Source organism: Armigeres subalbatus, chromosome 3, assembly GCF_024139115.2.
Source record: "Armigeres subalbatus isolate Guangzhou_Male chromosome 3, GZ_Asu_2, whole genome shotgun sequence".
NCBI lineage: Eukaryota > Metazoa > Arthropoda > Insecta > Diptera > Culicidae > Armigeres > Armigeres subalbatus.
The window spans coordinates 399,962,040-399,979,585 of record NC_085141.1 but is presented as its reverse complement, the minus strand read 5'-3'; the positions used below and the strand labels follow the sequence as shown (position 1 = coordinate 399,979,585).

General features: G+C 40.5%; 2 protein-coding genes across 5 annotated transcripts in view; one reads left to right on the top strand and one right to left on the bottom strand.

The window, feature by feature from the left end:
* Nucleotides 1–17,546, top strand: part of LOC134226946 (putative helicase mov-10-B.1) — a 105,662-nt gene that overhangs the window by 9,879 nt on the left and 78,237 nt on the right. The gene's annotated exons all lie outside the window — the stretch shown is intronic.
* The window catches only part of LOC134226947 (putative helicase MOV-10), a 28,169-nt gene that overhangs the window by 9,948 nt on the left and 675 nt on the right, over nt 1–17,546 (bottom strand). For all 4 annotated transcript variants that reach the window (XR_009983587.1, XR_009983586.1, XM_062708083.1 and 1 more), the window contains exons 2-4: nt 2,137–2,860; nt 1,749–1,877; nt 1,199–1,678 (exon numbers count right to left, since the gene is read on the bottom strand). Coding sequence is in view for 2 of the 4 variants with exons in the window: in XM_062708083.1 (XP_062564067.1) it covers nt 1,199–1,678; nt 1,749–1,877; nt 2,137–2,860 (1,333 nt within the window). In the remaining 2 variants the exon portion in view is untranslated. The remainder of the gene's footprint in view (nt 1–1,198; nt 1,679–1,748; nt 1,878–2,136; nt 2,861–17,546) is intronic.

The following is a 17,546-nucleotide window of genomic DNA, read 5'->3' as shown; positions in this document are numbered from 1 at the left end:
ACCATCTTTGGCGGTGTACAAGTGAACGGTGTGTGACGGCGAAGGATGAACCACGAGTTTGCCCAACTCTGAGGCGATCCCAATATCCAGAAGGTAGCTAAAACTGGAAGGGTACGATGGCTAGGGCATGTTGCAAGAATCCCGGACAATAAACCTGCGAAGATGGTGTACGCTTCCGACCAAGCAGACACAAAAAGGCGTGAAGCCCAGCGGGTGAGGTGGGCTGACCAAGTAAAGAACGACTTGACGAGTGTGGGACGCAACCGAGGATGGACAGATGTGGCCTCGAACCGTGTATTGTAGCGTCACATTGTTGATCGAGTGTTATCTGTTTAGATGTTAACTAACTAAATGAATGACGTCACGCTAGTTTGGAGACACTGTCAATCGACGGTAAAATCAGCTAATTTTAAACTTCTCGTAAAAAGGTCTATGTCAGAAAGGGGTGATTCAAAGTTTATCGCATGGATAGCTAAAAACCTGGATATTCAGATCAGTTATCTGTTATGCCAACTTATCAGTTTGGAGATGATCAGCACTCGAAAGTATAAAAGACCTCGTCCTAATTTTGTATTTTTTATCACAAATCCCAAAAAATCTCTTTGCTTTACGAGAGTTAGGTAATACAAAATAACAAGTTAGTCGTTAGTTAGTTAGTCGTAAGTCGTGGAATAAATATTAAAATCTAAGTCGAGAAATTATTGTTTACGATGTAGTCTTCTACTTCTTATTATTGACATTACATTCCCACACTGGGACAGAGCTGCCTAACAGCTTAGTGTTCATTAAGCACTTCTACAGTTATAACTGCGAGGTTTCTAAGCCAAGTTACCATTTTTGCATTCGTATATGATGAGGCTAACACGATGATACTTTTATGCCCAGGGAAGTCGAGACGATTTCCAATCCGAAAATTGTCTAGATCGGCAACGGGAATCGAACCCAGCCATCCTCAGCATAGTTACGATGTAGTAAAAGTAGTGCAAATAATGGTTGCTTTCCTAAAATTGTCCGCACAGTCATAAACCTTGGTAACAGATACCATTTGTTGTTTCACCGGAGATTCTATACCGGTACCTAAAACAAAAACAGGAAAACCCGCTCCCCAGGCACTTTAGTTGGGATATTGAGAATAAAGAATACGATTAGGTTTGATAGACAAAAAATGGAAGAGATATAAACATGTGTAGCTACTTACTCGGTCTGTCTGACGGGTTTCTTCTTTTTGGGCAGAGATTTCGTAAACAGAAATTTCTCCAAATCGATTCGGCTAATTAGATTTAACGCGTTGTACTCCAACTTGTACTGAGTTCGATTCAACGGAAACTCCACCTTGCACGGAAGATGGAAACGAACCGGCTGCTGCATGGTTACCACAATATCATCTTCACTGATCGCGTCTATGTACCCATTGACGTATTCCAAAATGGCACCGCGAGGCCCACTGCTTCGCTGCACTGTGATCCGAACGTACCCGTCAATTTCCAGCATGGCCGGGGCCACCTGGAACTGGTCCACCGAAATAATGTACCGTCGGTTTTGCTCAGCCGGGGAAACCAAGGCATTGTGGATCGTGTAGGTGGAAAAAATGGTCTGCAAATCGTAGTCCTCAATCATGTTCAGAAGCCGAAGCTGTTCGATGTAATTCGTCGGTGTTAGACCCTGTTTGATGAATTGTCTGTTGGTAGGATAAAATTTAGACAAAATATTTCATCGATGGAACTTAACTTAATACTGAAACAACTTACCGAAGATTCTCCAAACAAAGCATTGCCAAACGATTGAAGTTGTTACTGTGCTCAAAATTATTCTTGTAAATTGCTATAAGATAATCCGGAATGTGGTGGTATGGCAAAATATCCATTTTCAAAGGTTTCCTGTGGTACCAATGAAATATTTATGATAAGTTTACTCGCAGCGCATAGATGTACAACATTTCACAATAAATAGGTCCATGATATACCATTTAAAGTTTTGTGCATGCTATCCTTTTCGTATATATGTACTTTACTTAGGTACATATGTCGGTACAAGTCGAATAGTATGCATATAACGCTAAATTAATATTCGACTAGATGAAATCATGGATTTGTATTCCCAGAAATGACCCTCAACCGCCTATCAGCAGCGACTTACCCAACAATTTTTGTACTCTTCAGCATCTGCACGTGATATTGCTCTATTAGTTCCACCCGACTACAAGCCACGGTTGCCACGAGAATGACGGTATAGACATGATTCGGAATGCAGTGTTCAATGGTGTGGTCAATTTCATATGTGTAACCCGGTGCCATTCTGAGCGGCCCACCCAGAGTCGCATCTAACCGTTTGTCCAGCTGCAGTAGGTAGACGGATCGCAAAACTAGAACCGCATTCGAATCGTTTTCGATGCGAATACTCATCCGCGAGTATCTCGGCAAATACTTAATCTCCAGGCGAAAAGCATAGCGAGTAACGCGGCGATCCCCATCTCTGGCGAATATGGCAAACTCTTTACCGTGCATGTCAAAGTGATCCGATTGAGAGTCCTCCGATCGGAATTTCACACGACAAATGGGGCACCCTTGTCCGTCGTTGTAGCTCATCACAAACTCGTATGGATCCAGCCAGCGACCGTACGTCATGATCCAGCGGCAGATGCAGCGCCGCATGTGGCCCCCAGCATTGCGATGGCGTTCCACGCGGCCAACAATGTTCGAACGAACATTTTGCGTCTCGTTGCTGGGTCTTCCCTTTGTCCCTGAAGCGGAGGGCTTGGTTCTGCTCTTGCCACGTTTAGCCGTAAACTTGGAATGATCGAAATTATCTTCGACGTCCCGTTTCGGTACCGGAGGGCGACTTCGTCTTTTAAGAACCGGTACTGTGGAGTATGAAATAAAAGGTTTTTATTGTTTGTGCACTGAAGCCAGGTTTTACGCGGTGGATATTTACTACCGCGTAAATAAAAACTTTGTTGTACGAGAAAGACAAAAACGCGTGAAAAAACCTCATAGATCCCAAAAACCGCTTGAAAACGACTTCAACAAAAATCGATGAAACGGCAGAACTACAATTGACGATAGAGCTCTAAACATTCAGTTTATGACCGGACCAAAACGTTGGACAAAATTAAATACCGTCGTCGGGGGTGATAATGGGTCAAATGGGGGTGAGAATGGGTCACTGTTTCAACTACTTAGAATGCTTGTAGAATGGAATGAATGTATCTGAGGGCAAGAAGACTAAAATATAAGACCTCCAGGCTTCCGGTGAGAACAATGACCCATTTTCACCCCCAACAGTGTATTGGCTTTGTCATGACTGAGAAGCCAACTTTCAAAACTGCAGTCGAAAAATATCAGTCCTGAATGATGGGCGACACTTTTCCGACATTATCGACTACGCATCTATTAAAGCGTCAACGTCAACTATCTAAAGCCAGTAGTTCTAAATCAATATCAGAACGAGCAAGCATGGGCAGCAGGGACTATGTCCAAGGGCTTGACGATCCCTGCCCAGGCCATCTGCGAGTTGTGGGGCTTGCCTAGGATGTGGTGGGGTTTGACAGTGGGCCCTGTTAAACTCCTATAACAAGCTGCATGTATCCGCAAGTAGGCCCCACCAAAGCGACCGTGTGCCGCTAAAAGCGCACAAGCCCAAGTCCTGTTGTCAGGTGGGATTCAAGATGCGCCAACGTGTGATTGGGTGGCAGCCAATCAACGCAAGGATGTGCAAGCTGAGAATAAAAGGCCGTTTCTTCAACAATAGCATCATCAACACTGCACTGCCCACATGAAGGGAGACCCGACGACGAGAAAGAGTTCGAGAACGAGAAGCATTCTACGCACAGCTGGAGCAGACATACAATGGATGCCCACTGCGGGTCGTCAAAATCGTCATCGGCGACATGAACGCACAGGTAAGAAGGGAGGAAATGTATAGACCAACCATCGGACCATAGACCATCGTACCGGATATTCTGCACACCGTTTCGAATGATAACGGCCAACGATGCATAAACTTTGCAGCCTCCCGCAGAATGGTAGTCCGAAGCACCTTCTTTCCCCGCTAAAATATCCACAAGGCCACATGGAGATTACCTAACCAAGAAACGGAAAACCAAATTGACCACGTTCTAATCGACTGCAAATTCTTCTCCGGCATCTCAAATGTCCGCACTTACCGCAGTGCGAATATTGAATCTGACCACTACCTCGTTGCAGTATGCCTGCGCTCAAAATTCTCGACGGTGTACAACACGTAGTCGTAGTCGAACGCATTGGGCGGCTACAAGACGGTAGACTAGCCCAAGAATACGCGCAGCAGCTGGAAATGGCACTCCCAACGGAAGAGCAGCTAGGCGCAGCGTCTCTTGAAGATGGCTGGAGAGATATTCGGTTCGCCGCTGCACCGGATCAGAGAAACGACTGGTATGACGGCGAATGTGAGCAGTTAGTGGAAGAGAAGAATGCAGCATGGGTGAGATTGCTGCAACACCGCAGGAGGGCGAACGAAGCACGATATAAACGGGCGCGAACAGACAAAACTCGATTTTCCGGAGGAAAAAGCGCCAGCAGGAAGATCGAGATCGTGACTTTACCGCGCTAATAACACACGATAGTTCTATGAAAAGTGTGAACGGTTCACGTAATGGCCACGTCACAGACTGATATGTGTAAGGACATAAACGGGAACCTTCTTACGAACGAGCGTGAGGTGATCCAAAGGTGGCGGCAGCACTACAAAGAACACCTGAATGGCGATGTGGCAGACGAAAATGATGGTATGGTGATGAACCTGGGAGCACTCGTGCAGGACATAATTTTACCAGCTCCGGATCTCCAGGAAATCCAGGAGGAGATTGGCCGGCTGAAGAACAACAAAGGCCTTACGGATGTCCAACTACCAGGAGAGCTATTTAAACATGGTGGTGAGGCACTGGCTAGAGCGTTGCACTGGATCATTTGACTGGATCAAGATTTGGGAGGAGGAAGTTTCGCCGCAGGAGTGGATGAAGGGTGTCGTGTGTCCCATCTACAAAAGGGCGATAAGCTGGATTGTAGCAACTACCGCGCAATCACATTATTGAATGCCGCCTACAAGGTACTCCTACTTTTATGCCATCGACTAGAAGCAATTGCTAGAGAGTTCGTGGGGCGGTACCAGGCGGGTTTTATGGGCGAACCCTGCACCACGGACAAGGTGTTTGCCATTCGCCAAATATTTCAGAAATGCCGCGAATACAACGTGCCCACACATCATCTATTCATCTACTTCAAAGCCGCATATGATACAATCGATCGGGACCAGCTATGGCAGATAATGTACGAACACGGATTTCCTGATAAACTGACACGGTTGATCAAAGCGACGGTGGATCGGGTGATGTGCGTAGTTCAGTAGAGTTTCAGGGGCATTCTCGAGTCCCTTTGAAATGCGCAGAGGGTTACGGCAAGGTGATGGTTTTTCGTGTCTGCTATTCAACATCGCGTCTACGTAGAGTCTACGGACACGAGACCTGGACGAGTGGAGGAGCAACGCGCACTTGGAGTTTTCGAAAGGAAAGTGCTGCGTACCATCTATGGTGGGGTGCAGATGGTGGCCGGTACGTGGAGGAGGTGAATGATCGCCATGATAGCCATGGACCGAGCCGAATGGAAAAGACTCTCATATACCGAATAGGCCACTTCGGTCTTAGTCTGAATAAATAATAAAAAAAATATCGAGTAATTCAATCGAAAACATGGCACAATTCCTCGCGACTTCCGAAAAGGCGATAAAGTCTATGCCGAAGTCTACAGCAGCAACATGAACTGGCAGTGGGCCTCAGGCGTAATCATCGAGGTCATTGGTCAAGTCTTCTGGATGACTGGCACATGATAACCAAGTGATGAAATTAAACGGAATTGTACAAACTCGTCTTATGACAAATACTGAATCAACAATTTGACGCCACAATCCACAACTCGAGGCCACATCTCTCCATCCACGGTTGCCCGACATGCTCGCCAAGTCGTTCTGCTCCTGGTCAGCCAACCTCGTTCGCCTTCTTGTACCTGCCGGGTAGGAAGCGAAAACCATCTTTGCAGGGTTGCTGTCCGGCAATTGGCTGTACCCTTCCAGCTTTAGCAACCTTCTGCATACTGGGCACGCCTGAAGCCCACTGCCACCTAGCGGTGACGATGCCTTTCTCGGTTCAATCGTTTGGTTTCGCCTTAGTATGATACACATCATAAACAATTGCCTATATTACAAACCTATATTGAGCAAACAAACATTGAAAGTTATTTCCATTATTATGTTATATGTAACACAAAAATACTTCCACATTAACGTAGAATGATGGTCTTACAAATATTTAAAGGTGCCAAAGGATTATAGACAGACCTTAGTAAGTTCTAGTTTTCTAGAAATCTCACAGGGGTGTCTTGGCCAGGGGGCATCGTCAATTATACCGTCTTACCCTACATCAGCTCCGCAAACGTAGTCGTCTTACGTGCAATTCACACTTGCGTAGGGGATGGCCCCATACACTACCCCCACAGTTATGGAATGGTTAACGACTTTCTCAACATTCAATTACTTCTAACACGCCACAAAGCCAACCAGTTGTAGATATTAATACACCAGTGTTTCCCAACCGGTGGTCCACGAACCCCTGGGGTCCGCGAGACCATACCTAGGGGACCTTTGCAAAGCATTACTCCTTTTTGTGAGTAATAATTAAAAGAAATGTTTCTATTCTGTAATGATTTGAAAAATACAACCAAAAGCGACAAAATCATGACTACAATAAAAAGCTTTATGAATCTGGTGGCTTGCAGTGGAAAAAAGTTTAAGGAGTTTGAGCTGATGGTGCACCAGCAATGCTTGTGTCGAAATCTGGATTTCAGAGAGAGTAAATGCAGATCACGAGGGCCTTTTTTCAACATTGCCATACGTTTGGTTAGAAAAATGTAATGTTTTGAACTTAGGGATGATAATAAAATTTTCCTAAGAAGTCAGAGTAAAAATGATGTGCTTGCTAATCTCAATGAAATGGAGATGGTGAAAAAGTCTTAACTGGATTAGATATTTTGGATCATTTCCTTTATAGCTACAGGACAGGAAAACCAGGAAAGTTGTTTCCACTTAATGTTAAGTTCAAATAGGTTTAAACAACCTAAATTTGAATTCAACCCCTTTAACCTAGCGTTGGCTTCCTCCATCGAACTGCTATCGTTAGGTGGTTTCCTTTCTCTGTTTATGATATCAAAGGATGAAATGAAAGAGATGCCAGATCGAAAACAACTCAAAATTTGGGTTGTTTGATCTACCCGTGTAAAATAGGTTCGATTAGAACAAAATTACTGAACATCCAATCGATTGCATATAAACTTATTATGGAACACTTCGTGTCCAAGATGGCGGCGAATGTAAACAATGCCGTTTTAATGCAAATTCATTTATTCAGACTAAGGCTGAAATGGCCTGTGCGGTATATAAGAGTCTTCTCCATTCGGCTCGGTCCATGGCTACACGTCGCCAACCACGCAGTCTACGGAGGGTCCGCAAGTCATCTTCCACCTGATCGATCCACCTTGCCCGCTGCGCACCTCGCCTTCTTGTGCCCGTCGGATCGTTGTCGAGAACCATTTTCACCGGGTTATTGTCCGACATTCTGACTACGTGCCCGGCCCACCGCAGTCGTCCGATTTTAGCGGTGTGAACGATGGATGGTTCTCCCAACAGCTGATGCAACTCGTGGTTCATTCGCCTCCTCCACGTACCGTCCGCCATCTGCACCGTACCATAGATGGTACGCAGCACTTTCCTTTCGAAAACTCCAAGTGCGCGTTGGTCCTCCACGAGCATCGTCCAGGTCTCGTGTCCGTAGAGGACTACCGGTATAAGGAGCGTTTTGTAACGAAACCTGCGAAACCTAGCGACATGCAGTTTCATGTTCCAAGCTTCCAATTGTGATCCTTTATTCGTCGCCTAGGTCTTTGCCGATTATATCGAGTCGCATTATCTCTTATATTGTTCGTAATTATTGGTTTTCCAGGCGGCTTATTGGACCTGCGCAAACCTCCTGTCTCGTCGGAGGGCCGTCGTGTCAGGGCTGTTTAGCGTCTCACCTAACACCAGGAATTGGGTTTTAATGCAAATATTAACCACAAATTCGTTCATACTGCCAATGCCATTGCTACAATGTAACAGTAACCTACAATGATTGCTTTTGAGCGTGGATGTCGACACAAAAAAAATGATTAAGAAGCGATTTATACAGGAAATACTAAACTGTTCCATAATGTGGGAAATTTTTGTCATGGTCATAATTATGGAACATTGATCAATTTAATTTGTCTCGAATAAATCAAATTTAAAGCTTTTTAAGCATTTAAGGCAGTTAAAATTATGATGGGTTGCTAGTTAGTTATCTAATATTGCTGATATAAATTCACTTTCCATTGAAAATAGTGAATTTTATTGTGATATTATTACTTTTTGGCAAAAGTGTTCCATAATTGTGGGGAGAGTGTACTGATTCTCTGGTGTCTCTCGCAGATGGCGCTGTTGGCTAATCTGTCTGCACTCTCGTCGTCAGTTCTGGACTACAGGAAGGGGGTCGGTTTCGGAACATGGGGAACAAAACCGATAGACCCAAGAATTCCCTGATTTTTTCAGATTGTCCTGATAATTCTAGGTTTTTCCAGGTAGTCGACACCTTGTTGTTATAACAATATACATCCTAATAGAAAAATAACAATGTAATAACCTGTTAGGAAAATTATTTTGAGCTTTTTAGTGGAATGTCTTCACTTGTCGTAAGACGAGTTTGTACAATCCCATTTAATTCCACCACATAATTGAACATTGACAGATACGTATTTCAACCTCAACAGTAAGGTCGTCTTCAGTGTCTCGTACTTGACTCGACTTGCGACTCAAAGTCAAGTACAGGACGAGACACTGAAGACAACCTTACTGTTGAGGTCGAAATACGTATCTGTCAAGGTACAATTAAGCGGTGGAATTAAATGGGATTGTACAAACTCGTCTCACGACAAGTAAATGTAATAACCTTCCAAACCCTGTCAAACGGAATTTTATGAATCCTAGGATTCAAATAAAATGCAAATAATAACCAGAAAGATTGTATTAAGAAATAAACAAGAATTCAGTTAAAAAAAAAATTGTATTAAGAAATAAACAAGAATTCAGTTAGATAGCTTTTTACTCTCTGGTTTGTCGATATAAAACTTCAGTTCAGTGGCCACCCTGTGTATTATTCTTAAGAACATCAAATCCTTTTCCGGACGTTCTACGAATGTAGCTGAAACCCTTTGCGGTCTCACCCGTTGACCCACAATTTTTCATCTGATCCACCGTCTTGTTATTAGAAAAAATACTATTTTTTTTTTACTCAGACCGCATTGTGCTTTCGTGCTGTGCGGTTCTTTCTCTCTTTGCGGAAGGAAGTTTTTAATGAGCATTAATAAAAACAAGAGGAAGGGGGAGTCTCTGAATTCTCCACTCCCTTCAAAGAAACAAGGTTTCAAGACCGTCCTGCCCAAGCGCGGAAAAAATAGAAGGAAGCTGGAGACTTCAGATCTCCTTCTAAATCTAAATGTGATTAATAACGAATTTGAGGAACTCGGATCTAGGACCTCTAGCCCAGGTGATTCGATCCATGCGAAAAAACAACGGATTCCGCCAATTGTGGAATCTGTTGCCGAGTTTTCTGGCTTTCGGAATGAAATCTTGAGTAACCTTCAGGGGATCAAGGTTTCATTTCAGATTGCTAGGAAGGGTGACTGCCGCGTTTTGCCGGGATCCTTTGACGATCGCAAACGTCTTCTTCAGTATTTAACTGAGAAGCGCCATAAATTCTTCACATACGACGACAAAACTGAGCGATTGTTTAAAGTCGTCTTGAAAGGTCTCCCCAGTGATGATAAATCACTGGATGAGATTAAAATTGAAATTTCTCAATTACTTTTCACCAGTCCAAGTAATTGAGCATGAGCATGAGCATGATTGACCGCCCACGGTTGCTACTCCGTTATTGCCAGGTCAGCTGTAATTACACAGAGAACAAACAGATGAAGTTTGGGACTAACATCATCTCCAATGTGTAAGAACTGGTGACCGAAAAACTAAGCAATACCAGCGCCGGCCGTGTCCGAATGCAGGTCAATTAATGATTGGAAAGGAAAGGAAAGGAAAGGAAATTGTTGACGTGATACTCGCTTTGATAGAAGCCGGCGAGTCATCTGCACTTCCACGAGAAATCACTGGGATGTTGGATATAAAGGGTAGGAAATGTGGCAGGGTTCGTTTTGGTAAACGGTCTGCCGTGTATAGAGTGTAGTTTGATGAATTCAAAACATAATCGAACGAACACTAATTATTTTAATTACCGACCGCACTAAGCAGAACAAAATTGTCGATGACCAGCCGATCTCTGCTAACCGCACAAAGCAGAACAACTTTTTCGATGACCGACCGATCGTTCTGCTTACTGTCGCGAACTGAATCTTCACTTTCTAATTAATTAACTCACCCGCACAAAGCAGAACTACATTTCGATGATCGGGCGATCGTTCTGCTAACCGTACAAAGCAGAACAAATTATGTGATGACCGGCCGACTGTTCTGCCTACTAAATAAATCACGACTGTACGTGACCTATCAATGCTGTACATTTGTCTTTCAAGCAACAAACAAACATGATCTACTTTTTTTCACCCAATTCCGACAGAAAATTTGATACTCCTAAATAAACGTCTCTGAGGCATGTTTTCAAATACAGCATTGCGATTAATTAAATCTATTCACATATCGACCGCACAAGCAGATAAAAAGCTTCTGATTCTCGCGAATAATCTGCATATCTAATAAAAACGCACTCTGATCTATTTACCGACTTACCGACCTAATAACTACTAGCATTTCTACCACTCTTCTATGAATTAGCTATGTTTTAGGTTTTAATGTATTTTCTACTAACAAAATGGAAAGCGAGGTAGATAGTTGACAAAAGAGATATATTTGAAATAGGCATTGAGAAGAAAGATTTGAATATAGTCAAATAGAATGCATGCAAAGGCCAGAATAAACATAAATGTATTGGGAAATTTACCTTCGTAAATCGGATTTGTCTTACTCCAATTCATCTTCAATAATCCACTACATTCCGGCACTATATTTTTCTCGAATTGGGAAATATCATGTGAAGGTAACTGTTTACAGAATGCAAAAACAGAATACACAACTTGGGTAAAAATGGATTTAAAATTACTACCAGGCCAATCGTTTTATATTAGTTTTAAATTGCGGTAATTACTTATAGTTTAAGTTCGCTTTTTGTGCAGAAGGTTATTTAGCAATGGATATTAAGTTTTGAAGGGAACTGACAGTGACACAGAAGTTGTACATGGATGGAACGCTTAAAGATACAAGTTTTGATAAATATTCATTGGAACAGGAGTAAGGTTTTGTTAAGACTTGATTTAGTTAACCGTCACTACTCGATATTTGTGCTAGAGTGATATTTATTAGAGATAATTTATAGATAGATATTAGACCTACAGTAGGAAAAAGACAAGCCATGGATTCAACCCAAGATTTGTTGTAGCTCATTAACCGTCTGGAGCTTTTTACTAAGGAAACAGACGGCTGAAAGCAATAGATACACTTAGATAGTGATGAATTTTAAGTTATTATAAAACGCATTAATAGAGATAAAAATACGTAATAGATAGAAAAATATTAAAGAACTGGTTTGACCTCACCGAAATCGTTCCGTGATGCGATGATAATCGTTGATTTATGAGTTTTCCAAGAATCGATAAAGGTACTCCATTTGTGATCGTTGTTACACCTAAACGACCCAGGCGCAAATTTAAAAAACCACCTTGGCACCAAGGACACCATCGAAGTCTTGAATCCATCAGCAGAAACGAAAATTCCGAACCTAATTCCCGATATCTGGTTTCCGGGTAGAAGCATGTCTGGACACAACGCGATTCAATCAAGGATTCAATGCAGTATTCAGTTTTGAATTGAACCATCACAATCACTTTCCAATCCTCGTATAATATAACTATTATTTTACAATGATGAATAAGATGGAAACGACAAAATTGACAGCACAAATTTTTCACGTCCGATTCTTGGCTCAGCACACTACGATCCTCTTTTCACCAGTCCAAGTAATTAAGATGAAAAAGAAATCTCGCTCTGGTACTTCCCAGAGGGGCACTTCTCAAGAATCTTATTTAGTTCATTTTAACAAAAGTGAACTAAATAATATGAAAAGTTTGGAAAAGGCCTGTATTATGTCTCATGTCCGTGTTACATGGGAACATTTCCGCAGGCCTGTAGGAAATTTCCAAAACTCCACCCAGTGCCGTAAGTGCCAAAAGTGGGGTCATGGAACCAAACATTGTCACATGGATGCTAAATGCATGATTTGTGGTGGAACCTCTCACGCCAAGGACGCATGTCCTGTGAGAAAAGATTCCAATAAATTTAAGTGCGCAAATTGTGGGGGCCCAATCATAAATCCAATTTCTGGGAATGCCCTTCACGCAAAAAAGTTTTGAATTCCTGTGCAAAATTGATGCCGGAAAATTCCAATCGGATCCCAGATTCCACGGGTAGAAATTTTTCAAACGCTCAAATTCGAAACCAGTTATCGGTCAAGCAATTCATACCCACCACAATTCACGAACAAATTTTGCTGCTCCTCAACGGGTAGCAAGCACTTCAGTAAATTCCGATTTTTCCAATGTACCTACGTATGCAAACATCGCTGCTGGTAGACAAAATTTCTCTTCTCAAAATGAGATTTATACCCATGTCCCAACGGAAAATAACGGGCATGTTGCCGATTCAGGTAGCATGTCTTCTTCCGATTTTGATTTTTTAACTGAACAATTGCATCACATGATTGATGCAATGTTCAAAGCAAATACCATTCCTGAAGCTGTTCAGGTTGGTATAAAGTACACACAAAAAATTGTTATCGGACTCCGTTTTAATGGATCCAAATAATTGTGTGAAAGTTCTAAATTGGAATGCCCGCTCTCTAAAGGGTAAGGAAGATGAATTATTTAACTTCCTAACAGTTCATAATGTGCATATGACCATTATAACTGAAACGTATTTAAAACCAGGACTCTCAAACCAGGACTAAATCAATTGTAGAAGGATTTCGACTGGAAGAAAAACAAGTAGGGCCATTGGGATGATCCAAATTATAATATGACAGAAATGATCGTCTTGACAGCACCTGTCAAGACGATCATTTCTGTCATATTAAAATAATTTGGATCTCTTTTAATGGCCCTACTTGTTTTTCTTCCAGTCGAAATCCTTCTACAATTGATTTAGTTTTAACGGATTCAAGTCAGCTGTGTGGACAATTGGTAACTCATGCTGACTTTGACTCTGATCACCTTCCTGTGACATTTGAAATCTCACAAGAAGCCATTAATGCTGTCCAATGAGCAGCTCGAAGTAGCTCGAAGTTGTTCCCGTCCTGCTCGTTCTTTTTTGTCAACAAACGGGCATGAGCGTGACAGGAACAACTTCGAGCTACTTCGAGCTGCTCATTGGACAGCACTATTTATAATCCAATCAGCTCTACTTTTAATTATCATAGAGCTGATTGGGATTTATATAAAACATATATCGATAGGAATTTTAATGTTAATATTCCTTTGGATACCAAAAGTGATTTTGACAATGCGCTCGTATCTTTGACAAATCTAATTGTCGAAGCCAGAGGCATTGCAATTCCTAAATGTGAAATTAAATTCAACTCCATTATTATTGACGACGATCTTCAGCTACTGATCCGTCTTAAAAATGTGAGGCGGAGGCAATACTAAAGAACTCGCGATCCCGCGTTGAAAGTTATTTGGCGAGATTTGCAAAATGAAATTAAAAAACGTTTCGCTATTCTGAGAAATACCAACTTTGAGAATAATGTCTCGAAGTTGGATCCCAGTTCGAAACTCTTTTGGAAATTGACGAAAATTCTTAAAAACCTCGAAAGCCAATTCCTGCGATTAAAGAGGGAAATAAAATTTTATTAACAAATGGCGAAAAGGCTCAAAAACTTGCTCAGCAGTTCGGGAGTGCCCATAATTTTAGTTTAGGTCTCACTAGTCCAATTGAGGATCAGGTTACACGGAGCTTCGAAGACATTCTCAACCAAGAGAATGTTTTTGACCCTTCGTTGGGAACTAATTTGGATGAAGTGAGATCTATTACTAGAAAATTTAAAAATATGAAAGCCCCGGGTGATGATGGTATTTTCTACATACTTACAAAAAACTTCCTAAGAGCTCTTTATCCTTTTTGGTTAATTTACAAAAATCCAGCTGAGGCTTCGCTTAATCAGTTTTCTTTCTTAAATAACCAAACTGTTTTAAAAAATTGTTTTAAATAGAATTATGGTTCATATTAATGGCAATTATATTTTTGCTGATGAGCAATTTGGTTTTCGCCATGGGCATTCAACTACTCATTAGTTATTAAGAGTTACGAACTTAATTCGGCTCAACAAATCTGAAGGATATTCGACTGGAGTTGCTCTTCTTGATATAGCGAAAGCATTTGACAGCATTTGGCATGAAGGTTTGATTGTAAAATTGATGAATTTTAATTTTCCTCTGTACATTATTAAACTGATCCAAAATTATTTATCAGATCGCTCACTGCAGGTAAACTATCAGAATTCTAAATCTGATAGATTACCTGTAAGAGCTGGTGTTCCCCAAGGCAGCATACTGGGGCCCATATTGTATAACATTTTTACTTCTGACTTACCTGATTTACCACCAGGGTGTCAAAAATCTTTGTTTGCAGATGACACGGGCCTCTCAGCCAAAGGGCGAAGCCTTCATGTCATTTGTAGTAGATTGCAAAAAAGTTTGGATATTTTCTCCACTTACTTGCGAAAATGAAAAATTTCCCCGAATGCTTCCAAAACTCAGCTTATAATTTTCCCACATAAGCTGAGAGCTTCTTATTTGAAACCTTCTAGCAGACATATTGTCACTATGAATGGGGTTCCAATTAATTGGTCTAGCGAAGCCAAATATTTAGGACTTCTGTTAGACCAAAAAGTAACTTTCAAAAATCACATTGAAAGCCTTCAAGCCAAATGTAACAAATATATTAAGTGTCTATATCCACTTATAAACAGAAAATCAAAACTTTGTCTTAAGAACAAACTTTTGATTTACAAACAAATTTTTAGACCTGCCATGTTGTATGCTGTGCCAATATGGACTAGTTGCTGCAATACCAGAAAGGAGGCACTTCAGAGGACTCAAAATAAAATTTTGAAAATGATTCTGAAGTTGCCTCCGTGGTATTATAGTACCAATGAACTTCATAGAACTTCTTATATTGAGACACTGCAACAAATGTCGAACAAAATAATTTCCAATTTTAGATAAATCGTTACAGTCTTCTATTGCAACGATTAGATTGTACCCTTTGAATAAATTAGGTGAAGTTTAGTTTAAGTTTATTGCATTGTAATTCCTACATGGTTCAATTCAACCAGAGGAAAAATTCTAACTGCCAGAGGCAATTAAGGATAAGGAAATAAGGATGATAGTGTTAAGAAAGTGTTAAGAAAACACGGAACACCTAGTCTAAGAGATGAATGCATGTATTAGATAATTAGCTATTAAAATTAATTGAAAAAAAAATATTTTTCTTACTTCTTAAACCTAACAATTAGATATCGTTTTATTTTGATTACAATAAAAACGACTACCTTAGTAGGGCGTAAGTGTCTGAATATTCATTATTCAAGAACGTTTGTTTGGAAATTACTCAGCACTCTAAAAGATGAGGTGAAAAATCTATCCAAATGTCTGCGCGAACATTTATTCTCATTGATGCTTCGCTGTAGCCTTTCATATTCAGAATGTTCGGCTTGCCGGGGACTCCCCAAAAAACTTAGTCCATTCCATTTGAATCGTTTGAACGAAGGTGAGTGATTAAATTTGATGACGAGTCAGGAATATGTACAACAATAGCTAAATGCATTCTATCACCCTTATTTTTTTAGAATACATTTATCACACATTCATTTTACATTGCATTTGCACATGTACATATTTTTGTAGGTTCAAACTCGTCTGCATATAGAGGAATCATTAGTACTTAATAATGATAAGGTTGCAGCAGAATGATTTGCATATTTAGAATAAATTTAGGACCAATGCAAAATATTAATCCACCACAAAAGTTGAATTAAAATCGTAATTCGATGCCAATGTTCATAAATTATTATTATTATTATTATTATTAATAATGAGGTTTTCGGCCCTGGGCCGCTTCACCTCGCTGTTCATAAACTGAATTTCTCTTCTTCACTTCAACACATAATAAAGAACGTAATCTGAATTGGCTGTGAAGCGGAAATAGGGAACTAATTCAAGCATAATTTTTCATTACGACGTATGTAACAATTATGAGGATTCGAGAAATCTTTTGCAGAAAGTTGGCAAAACGTTTTTTAAAACTGTTTTAAAACTAAACCTTTTTTCCAAACTTTTTCCACTGGCATGCATTAATACATGACACGTAGTAAACGTGCTTCACATCATAGCTCAGTTCATTCTAATTCCCTGTGAAAAACGATAAAATTATACATACACCGGTATGCTGCCCATACGTCGCTGTACATTGGTCGGTTTTCCATAGTGCACGATTGACGCAACTGCAGTTTTGTTTTGTTTTGCTTATTTGGTGCATAGGTCGCTCTTAGTTCCCATATGTTAAAGCGACGTAAGTAACAGTGAGACTTCAAAAATAGAAAATTCTACATACGTCGATTTGTAAAAAGATTAAATTAAAGAATTTTATCAGTAAAATCGTTGCGTATTATATAAAGTCGCGTTTGATTGTCATGTTGTATTAAATACCTCGTTTTGTTTACTTTTGTTACATACGTCCTTATGAAAAATTATGCTTGAATTATCGTATTATTGTATTGTCATGAGCTATACCTAATCATCTAATTAAAAAAGACAGGAACACCGTCTTCGGCCAGAGGTCGTGGTCGTACAGATTGAACACTGAACATCTAGACAACGGACACGACACATAACACCCAGTGGACCGGTGGAGATTTTTTTACTTCTTACTGGGGCGGTAATCCAACAAACGTTCCATAGCCAATGCGTCTAGACGATTAACGTCGCCAACCTCACGGACACCGACTAACCATTCGTCATACATCTTAAAAGTTATTTATACAAAATATAATAATTTCATAGGTATTTCTTTAAACCACATTATTTCCAAAAACGATATAAATCTTAATAAATCGTTATCTAAATAAATTTAAAGTACATATAATAAAAAACGAAATGTATGTACTTTGACACAGGGTTTCAAAAATGAGCACCTCTACTTCATGTGCAATAAATTATGATTGCAATAACGATAAAAATATTCAAGAAACGATTTCTGATAAAGCTTGATATCAACAAAATGAAATATCTTAACAAAAAATTCCATTGATGAACACCGCTGCACCTTTATCACCG